At 41.6% G+C, this 9,847-nt stretch overlaps 1 protein-coding gene across 2 annotated transcripts in view; it reads left to right on the forward strand.

Moving 5' to 3' along the window:
* Window positions 1–9,847, forward strand: part of LOC105516468 (chromosome unknown open reading frame, human CXorf56) — a 23,122-nt gene that overhangs the window by 9,661 nt on the left and 3,614 nt on the right. For both annotated transcript variants that reach the window (XM_011948682.1, XM_011948684.1), the window contains exons 3-4: window positions 8,060–8,101; window positions 9,084–9,222. In XM_011948682.1, coding sequence (XP_011804072.1) covers window positions 8,060–8,101; window positions 9,084–9,222 — 181 coding nt within the window. The remainder of the gene's footprint in view (window positions 1–8,059; window positions 8,102–9,083; window positions 9,223–9,847) is intronic.

Consider the following 9,847-nt stretch of genomic DNA (forward strand, 5'->3'; position numbering starts at 1 on the left):
TCTCGGCCTCCCAAAGTGCTGGGATTACAGGCTTGAGCCACCGCGCCCGGCCTATTTGATATTTCTATGCGTTTTGAAAGCTTGAACTTACGGGATTGGCTGACTTCAGGATTCTAGGAGAAGTTCATTCTCCGTGTGGTGAATCTCTCCCTTTAGTATGGGGTTGAATTTAGTCCCAGTGGGACCAGACAGGTTATACAGAACCAATAATATTGTTAGTGTCCTGGTCCCGTGATGTCAGTGAATTGGAGCACCTTTGACATAAGTAATACTTGTAAATGGAGAGGCAGAATGTTAAAGATGATGGTCAGCACAGTCTGTATAGTGATATCCCAAGCAGTACCACTTTGTGACTTTGGGCGAGTAATCTTTTAGGCCCCCAATTTCCTTATCCTTCAATTGGGAAAATAATACCCATGTGTTGTCAAAGAGCAACTGGAAGTCTCCAACAGTACCAGAAAGACCGTAAATAGTTATAATGACTTTGGAGAGCACTTTGGCAACATCCAGTATAGCTAAAGATGCATATAATGTATGCCTTAGCAATTCTACTTTTCATGTACACCTTAGCAAAGTGATTCTCAACCTTCGCTGTGTGCCAGAATCATCTGGAGGAGTTTTTGTTTTGTTTTGTTTTTTAATTCGAATGCCTCAGCTTTACCCTCAGAGACTCAGAGATTTCGTTTCTGTTTTCCTTTTTTTTTTTTTTTGAGACAGAGTCTCACTCTGTTACCCAGGCTGGAATGCAATGGCACGATCTCTGTTCACTGCAACCTCCGCCTCCCGGGTTCAAGCAATTCTTCCACTTCAGCCTCCTGAGTAGCTGGGATTACAGGCACCCACCATCATGCCTGGTTAATTTTTGTAGAGACGGGGTTTCACCATGTTGGCCAGGCTGGTCTTGAACTCCTGACCTCAGGTGATCTGCGTACCTCAGCCTCCCAAAGTGCTGGGATTACAGGCGTGAGCCACTGCACCCAGCCGAGATTTAGTTTCTTTTAAATTGAGTTATAATCTACATACCATAAAAGTCACCATTTTAAAGTGTATGATTCAGTGGTTTTAGTATGTTTGCAAGGTTGTGCAAAAGATTGGACACCTCTGCCCTAGAGAAAGGAATGCTGCACAGAGGCCAAGAAAAGTCTGAACAGACAGGCCTTGCTGGGTTTAGATCATGTGCTTTTCATCCAGTCACATTTCTACATGGTTGTCAATCGTGTCTCTAACAAAGCTTCCATAAAAACCCAGGAGAGCAGGGTTTAGGAAGCTTCTGGATGGCTGAATACGTGGAGGTTCCTGAAGGTTGGTGTGCCCAGGGAGGGCATGGAAGCTCCACACCACTTGCCCCTTACTCACCCTGTGCATCTCTTCTCTGTATCCTTTGTGATATCCTCTATAGTTAACTGATAAACATTAACTATTTCCCTGAGTTCAGTGAGCCACACTAGCAAATTAATCGAACCCAAAGAGGGGGTCGTGGGAACCCCAACTTGAAGCTAGTTGGTCAGAAGTTCTGGAGGCCTGGCTTGGCATGGCAGCTCATGCCAGTAATCCCAGAACTCTGGGAGGCTGAAGGGGGCAGATCACTTGAGGTCAGGGGTTCAAGACCAGCCTGGCCAACATGGTGAAACCTTGTCTCTACAAAAAAAATTACAAAAATTAGCAGGGCGGCTGGGTGTGGTGGCTTATGCCTGTAATCCCAGCACTTTGGGAGGCTGAGGCAGGTGGATCATGAGGTCTGGAGATCGAGACCATCCTGACTAACACGGTGAAACCCCGTCTCTACTAAGAATACAAAAAATTAGCCAGGTGTGGTGGCGCACACCTGTAGTCCCAGCTACTCAGGAGGCTGAGGCAGGAGAATCACTTGAACCTGGGAGGCGGAGCTTGCAATTTGCCGAGATGTGCCATTGCACTCCAACCTGGGTCACAGAGCGAGACTCAGTCTTAAAAAAAAAAAAAAGTTTTGGAAGCCTGGACTTGCCACTGGTATCTGGTTGGTGGCCGCTCTTGGGGTCCAAGCCCTCAACCTGTGGTATCTGACACTGTGTCCGAGTAGACAGTGTCAGAACTGAATTGGAGGACACCTAGCTGGCATCCATTTATTGGAGTATGGGGTTTTCCCCACACACATTTGGTCACAGAAGTTGTCTTCTGTGTTGAGGGTTGTTGTGGTATGAGATCAGAGGAAAAACCCAGTTTGACAGAGTTTTTCCCAAACAGCTGGCATTCAACAATAGACCATCTGCCTCAGTTGTACTGCCTGCCTGCTCGCTTCATCGTTCCTCCCTCATCTCTGCCCTGGCTAGTCAAGTTGGAGGGGAACCTTAGGAAGGATGGGGAAACAGAGGAAGTAGATAGAAATTCCTTTTTTTTTTTTTTTTTTGAGACGGAGTTTTACTCTTGTTGCCCAGGCTGGAATGCAGTGTTGCAATCTCGGCTCATTGCAATCTCCGCCTCCCGGGTTCAAGCGATTCTCCTGCCTCAGCCTCCTGAGTAGCTGGGATTACAGGCACGTACCACCATGCCTGGCTAATTTTTTGTATTTTGTAGAAACGGGGTTTCACCATGTTGGTCAGACTGGTCTCGAGCTCCTGACCTCAGGTGATCCACCTGCCTTGGCCTCCCAAAGTGCTGGGATTATAGGTGTGAGCCACCGTGCCCGGCCCCCATTTTTAAATTGGTGTATTTGTCTTACTGTTGTTTAGTTGTAAGAATTCTATATTATGCATACTAGTCCCTTATCATATATATGATTTGCAAATATTTTATTTCATTCTGTGAATTGTTTTCTCACTTTTCTGATGATATTCTTTGAAGCACACAAGTTTTAAATTTTTATCATCCTATTTATCTGATTTTTTTCTTCCATTGCTTGTGCTTTGGGCATCATATCTAAGAAATGGCCAGGCATGGTGGCTCACGCTTGTAATCCCAGCACTTTGGGAGGCCGAGGTGGGTGAATCATTTGAGGCCAGGAGTTTGAAACTAGCCTGGCCAACATGGCGAAACCCCATCTCTACTAAAAATACAAAAATTAACCAGGCGTGGTGGTGCACACCTGTAGTCTCAGCTACTTGGGGCTGAGGTAGAAAACAATCGCTTGAACCCGGTAGGTAGGTGGAGGTTGTAGTGAGCCAGCCGAGATCGTACCACTGTACTCCAGACTGGGTGACACAGCCTGAATCTGTTTCAAAAGTAAAGAAGAAATGTTTGCCTAATCCAAGCATATGAAGATTTGCAGCTGTGTTTTCTTCTAAGAGTTTTATAATTTTACTACTTACATGTAGGTCTTTCATTCATTTTGAGTTAATTTTTGTGTATAGTAGGGGGCTAAATTCATCCTTTTGCATGTGACTATCTAGTTGTCCCAGGACCTTTTGTTAAAAAGACTGGGTTTTTCTCCCTTAATGGTCTTGGCACCCTTGTTGAAAATCAGTTAACCATATATGTATGGGTTTATTTTAGACTCTCAGTTCTGTTCCATTGACCTGTATGTCTGTCCTTATGCCAGTACCACCCTGTCTTTATTACTGTAGCTATTTAGTCAGTTTTGAAATTGGGAAGTGTGAGTTCTCCAGCTTTGTTTTTGTTTTTCAAGATTGCTTTGGCTGTACTGGATTTCTTCCAATTCCGTATTAATTTTAGGATCAGCTTAAATTTCTGTGAAAAAGCCAGCTGGAATTTTGAAAGGGATTGTGTTGAATCTGGAAATTCTTTCGAGGAATATTGCCACCTTAACAATATTAAGTCTTCCAATCCATGAACATCAAAATGTGTTTACATTTATTTAGGTCTTCTTTAATTTCTTTTGGTAATACTTTTTAGTTTTCAGTGTACATTTCTTGCACTTCTTTTGTTAAATTTATTCTAAGTGTTGAATAGAAGTAGTGAGAGTGGCATATTTATCTTGTTCCTGATTTTAGGGGGAAAGCTTTCATTCTTTCACCATGAAGTATGATGTTAGTTTATGTGGTGTTATGATTTGAATGTGTTCCCCAAAAGTTCATGTATTGGAAACTTAATCTGTCTGCCCTATGAATGAATTAATGAGGCTCTGCTCTTATTCATGGATTAATGTTGCTGGCATGTGAGTAGGTCTGTTATTGCAGGAGCGGCTTTGTTTTAAAACCAAGCTTTCTCACACTCACTTGCCCTTCCGCCATGTTATGATGCAGCATGAAGGCCCTTTTCCAACGCCGGAGCCATGCTCTTATGCTTCCCAGCTTTCAGAACTGTGAGAAATCAATTTCTTTTATTTGTAAATTATCCAGTCTGTGGTTTTATGTTACAGCAACAGAAAATGCACTAAGACGCGGATAAATAGATATGGGTTTTTCAGAGATGTCCTTTACTAGGTAGAGGAAGTTCCCTTCTATTCTTAGTATATTGAAGGGATTTTGAATTTTGTCAAGCACTTTTTCTATGTGTCTATTGAAATGATTATGTTTTTCTCTTTCATTCTATCAATATGATGTGTTAAATTCTTTTTAGCTTTATTGAGGTATAATAGACAAAAATTGTATGTGTTTAAGGGATACAGCTTGATATTATGATATACATGTACATTGTGAAATATCACCACAATTAAGCTAATTAATGTATCTGTCACCTCACAGTTACCATTTTCTTTGTGTGTGTAGGTAGTGAGAATACTTAAAAAATTTAGAATATACAATACAGTATTGTTAACTATAGTTATGATGCTGTACATTAGATCTCCAAAACTTACTTATCTTATGTAACAGAAACTTTATACCTGTTGAACAACAACCTCCCATTTCCTCCACCTTCAGCCCCTGGCAATTACTATTCTACTCTCTGCTTCTATTGAGTTTGACTATTTTAGATTCCACAAACAAGTGAGGTCATGCAGTATTTGTCGTTCTGTGTTTTGCTTATTTCACTTAGCATAATGTCCTCCAAGTCCATCCATATTATCACAAATGGCAGGATTTCCTTCTTTTTGTAAGGTTGAATAATGTTCTGTTGTGTGTGCATGTGTGCGTGCATGCCACCTTTTCTTTATCCATTTAGCCATTGATAGACATTTAGGTTGCTTCCATATCTTGGCTATTGTGAATAATGCTGCAATAAGCATGGGAATGCACATATCTCTTTGAGATACTGAACTCATTTCCTTTAGATATATACCAAGAAGTGGGATTGCTGGATCATAGGGTAGTTCTATAATTTTCTGAGGAATCTCCCATACTGTGTTCTATAATGGCTGTACTAATTTACGTTTTCACCAGCACACCAGCAGTGTGTAAGGGTTCCCTTTTCTCCACATCCTCCCTAACACTTAACTTTTGTCTTTTTTTTTTTCTGAGACAGAGTCTTACTCTGTCACCAGGCTGGAGTGCAGTGGTGCAATTTCGGCTCACTGCAACCTCCACCTCCCGAGTTCAAGTGATTCCCCTGCCTCATCCTCCCTAGTAGCTGGGACTACAGGCACATGCCAACAGGCCTGGCTAATTTTTTGTATTTTAGTAGAGACGGAGTTTCACCATGTTGGCCAGGATGGTCTCGATCTCCTGACCTTGTGATCCACCTGCTTTGGCCTCCCACAGTGCTGGGATTACAGGCATGAGCCATTGCGCCCAGCCTTGTCTTTTTGATAATAGCCATTCTAACTACTGGAGTGAAGGGATATCTCATTATGATTTTTTTTTTTTTTTTGAGACAGGGTCTCACTCTGTTGCCCAGGGTGAAGTGCAGTGGTGCAAGCTTGGCTCACTGCAACCTCTGCTTCCCAGGTTCAAGCGATTCTCCTGCCTCAGCCTCCCAAGTAGTTGGGATTACAGGTGTGTGCCACAACACCTGGCTAATTTTTGTATTTTGAGTAGAGACAGGGTTTCACCATGTTGACCAGGCTGGTCTCGAACTCCTGGCCTCAAGTGATCTGCCCGTCTTGGCCTCCGAAAGTGCTGGCATTCCAGGCGTGAGCCACCACGTCCGGCCCTCATTATGGTTTTGATCTGCATTTGCCTGATGATTAGTCTTTTCATATACCTGTTGGCCATTTGTATGTCTTGGAGAAATGTCTATTCAGGTCATTGCCCATTTAAAAAATCAGGTTAATTATTTATTTGCTATTGAGTTGTATGAATTATTATGTGAGAAAAGAAGATTGGTTTGACCACAGAAAAACCTAAAATTTCCACATGGTGGAAAAAGTCAAAGACAAATGACAAACTAGAGAATAAACAAGTCCCCTTCATTATTTGCAAGTTTCCTTAATGTAAAATTAAAAGGTAACTGAATAAACAAAGGACATGAACTAACAGTTCGAAACAAAGAAAATGCAAATGACTATTAAATATATGAAAAGATGTGTAACTTTACTCCTAAAAAAAGAAATGCAAATTAAAAGATTCCATTTTTCACATATGAGAATGGCAGTGATGCAATTTAATGGCATACAGTGTTTGTGAGACTGTAAGGAAACAGGAACTCTCAGTATATTGGTAGTGTGAGTCTAAATTGGTTCAACTTCTATAGAGAGAAATTTGGCAGCATCTACCAGAATTTAAAATGTACACACTTCTAGGAATTCATCCAACACTAAAAGACATTTTGGTTCATCTATACAAAGGAATACAATGTGGTCCTTGTAAAGAATGAAGTAGCTCTTTATCTGTTGATAGGAATATATATATATATTATTTATATACATATAAATAATATATATATATTTAACCAAGTTATATTTTTAAGTGAACGAAAGTAGAGAACACTGTATATTTGTTTAAAAAGGAAAAAAAAATTTTCTTTATGTACCATTCAGAGTTCTTTGCTTATATATGCATCAGCTATCTCTAGGATGAACAGAAGAAACCAGAAACAGTATTTGCCTCTGGGGAAGGGAACTGGGTGGGTGGAGAATGAGTGGGGAAGATATTTTTTGTTTTATACTCTTATGTATACCATATGCATATATTACCTATTACAAAGTTGAAACAAGGGGAGGGGAAGTGAGGAGACCAGTCAGGACGAGCTGTTACAGTCGTCCAGGGAGTTGATAATGGTGGTGTAGGCTACGATAGTGGTAGGAACGTGGAGACAAGCAGACAGTTTGAAGGTCTTTTCTTGGAGATAAAATCCGTAGGATTTGCTGATGTAGTAGCTGTGGGAGATGAGGGAAAGAGAAGAATCAAGGATGAATCCCAGGTTTCTGTTAAGCAGCTGTGTGGGTGGAATTGAGTCCTTGTGTATATGACTTGGTGTCTAAGGTGGTATTGTGTGGGCTCTTGAGCTTGACTGCCTGGGCTTAAATTCAACCTCTGCTTCCTAGCTCCACGACTTTGGGCAAGCCATGTAATGCTCTGTGGGCCTAGTTTCCTCATTTGTAAAGTGGGAATAATAATATGACCTACCTCACAGAGTTGTTGTAAGGATTAAATGAGTTAATACATGTATACTTTTTTTTTTTTTTTTAGATGGAACCTTGTTCTGTCACCCAGGCTGGAGTGCAGTGGCGTGAACTCGGCTCACTGCAACCTCTGCCTTCCAGGTTCAGGTGATTCTCCTGCCTCAGCCTCCTGAGTAGCTGGGATTACAGGCACCCACCACCATGCCCGGCTAATTTTTATATTTTTAGTAGAGACTGGGTTTCCCCACGTTGGCCAGGCTAGTCTCGAACTCAAATGATCCACCTACCTGGGCCTCCCAAAGTGCTAGGATTGCAGGCGTGAGCCACCGTGCCCAGCCGAGTTAATACATGTATGCTTTAGAATAGCTCTTGGCACATAGTAAAGGGTTTATAAGTGGTTGCTGCTATTATTGTTGTTGTTATTACTGCAACTACTATTGCTACCTGTGATTATGACTATGCTGCTCCTCCTCTTCCTCTTCCTTTGTCAGGGAGATACCTGACCCATTTCAGGGGCTTCCATAAATGTTACAGGAAGGGAGGAATGTTGAACCAATGAGTTGACCTATAAAATGAAAACCTTTTAAAGGCCCTCTTAGTGTTTGAAGAAATAGGATAGTAAAGTTGATACATTATGAAATTTGTTCATATCTTTTTATTTTTTAACTTCCATTTTCTGTGCAGACCTGAAGGCATTGAACGACAGTACAGGAAGAAATGTGCAAAGTAAGTATTAACAATGTGGGTTTCTCCAAGCATAGGCAAGTAGAGGCATAATGTGTTAGGAAAATAATTATTTGGATACAACTCTCCATTATGTCTTTTTGCTTTTTTTTGAGATGGAGTCTTGCTCTGTCGCCCAGGCTGGAGTGCAGTGGTGCGATCTCGGGTCACCGCAGCCTCTGCCTCCTGGGTTTAAGTGATTATCCTGCTTCAGCCTCTCTAGTAGCCGAGATTACAGTCACATGCCACCATGCCCGGCTAATTTTTATATTTTTAGTAGAGACAGGGTTTTGACATGTTGGTCAGGCTGGTCTCGAACTCCTGACCTCAGTTGATCCGCCCACCTCGGCTTCCAAAACTGCTGGGATTACAGGCCTGAGCCACCTTGCCCGGCCCCCATTGTGTCTTTATCCTTATAATCTCAACTGCCTTCAGACTTCAACTAAGCACAAATACCAATATGTTCCCCAAAGAGGCTAGTCAAAGTTGTATCTTTGACCAGATGGCCAGAAAAATGAATTTTTTTTTTTTTTTTGAGACATAGTCTTGCTCTTGTTGCCCAGGCTGGAGTGCAGTGGCGCGACCTCCACTCACTGCAACCTCTACCTCCCAGGTTCAAACAATTCTCCTGTGTCAGCCTCCCAAGTAGCTGGGATTACAGGCACCCGCCACCACGCCTGGCTAATTTTTGTATTTTGAGTAGAGACGGGGTTTTGTCATGTTGGCCAGGCTGGTCTCGAACTCCTGATCTCAGGTGATCCACCTGCCTCAGCCTCCCAAAGTGCTGGGATTACAGGCGTGAGCCAACACACTCAGCCTAAGTGATTCTTATCAGGTAGAGGTAGTTTTAGGAAACACTGAGAAGAGCCAATCATTAGTTTATGCCACAAACAGAAATATTACCAGAGTCTAAGCACACTTTGCAAATTGCTGTTTTGGGAATTTGGATTATGAGACTTCGCAGAAATTCACTGTGCCATTGCAGGTGTGGACTGCCGCTCTTCTACCAATCCCAGCCGAAGAATGCTCCCGTTACCTTCATTGTGGATGGAGCGGTAGTCAAGTTTGGCCAGGGCTTTGGGAAGACGAACATATATACCCAGAAACAAGAGCCTCCTAAGAAGGTAATTAACCATTGAAAGAGAGACTGCTTAATATAGCTCTAGATTTAGCTCATGTTTTCAAATAAGATTATAGTGCACAAGAAACTGCTCTTTATGGATATATTCTTTTTATTTCTTTTTATTGTCTTTTTCTTGCTTTTATTTCTTTTTCTTTTTTCTTTATGGATATATTCTTACACTTTATTTTTATTTTTTAAAAGTTAAAAACAATTTAGGGGGTACATAGATGCACATGTTTATGGGGTACATGAGATATTTTGATACGGGTAGGCAGTGTGTAATCACATCATGGAAAATGGGGTATTCATCCCCTCAAGCATGTATATGGATGCATTCTTTATTAATCAGGTGCCATTTTTGTGTATAAACAGATGCTATGTAATTGTAACACCTGTTATGTGTTTTCTGTTTTCTACAGTTGCCTCATGAGTAAGGTTAGAAATTGTATGGTTTTTACTCACATTAATTTCCTTTAAATTTTCCTCTTTTTATGGAGAGATGTCATCTGTTATTTTACAGATGGTTTTTTTTTTTTTCTTTTTGAGACGGAGTCTTGCTCTGTCACCCAGGCTGGAGTGCAGTGGCTGGATCTCAGCTCACTGCAACCTCCACCTCCCGGGTTCAC

The sequence above is a fragment of the Colobus angolensis genome, unplaced genomic scaffold (assembly GCF_000951035.1).
Source record: "Colobus angolensis palliatus isolate OR3802 unplaced genomic scaffold, Cang.pa_1.0 Scaffold282, whole genome shotgun sequence".
NCBI lineage: Eukaryota > Metazoa > Chordata > Mammalia > Primates > Cercopithecidae > Colobus > Colobus angolensis.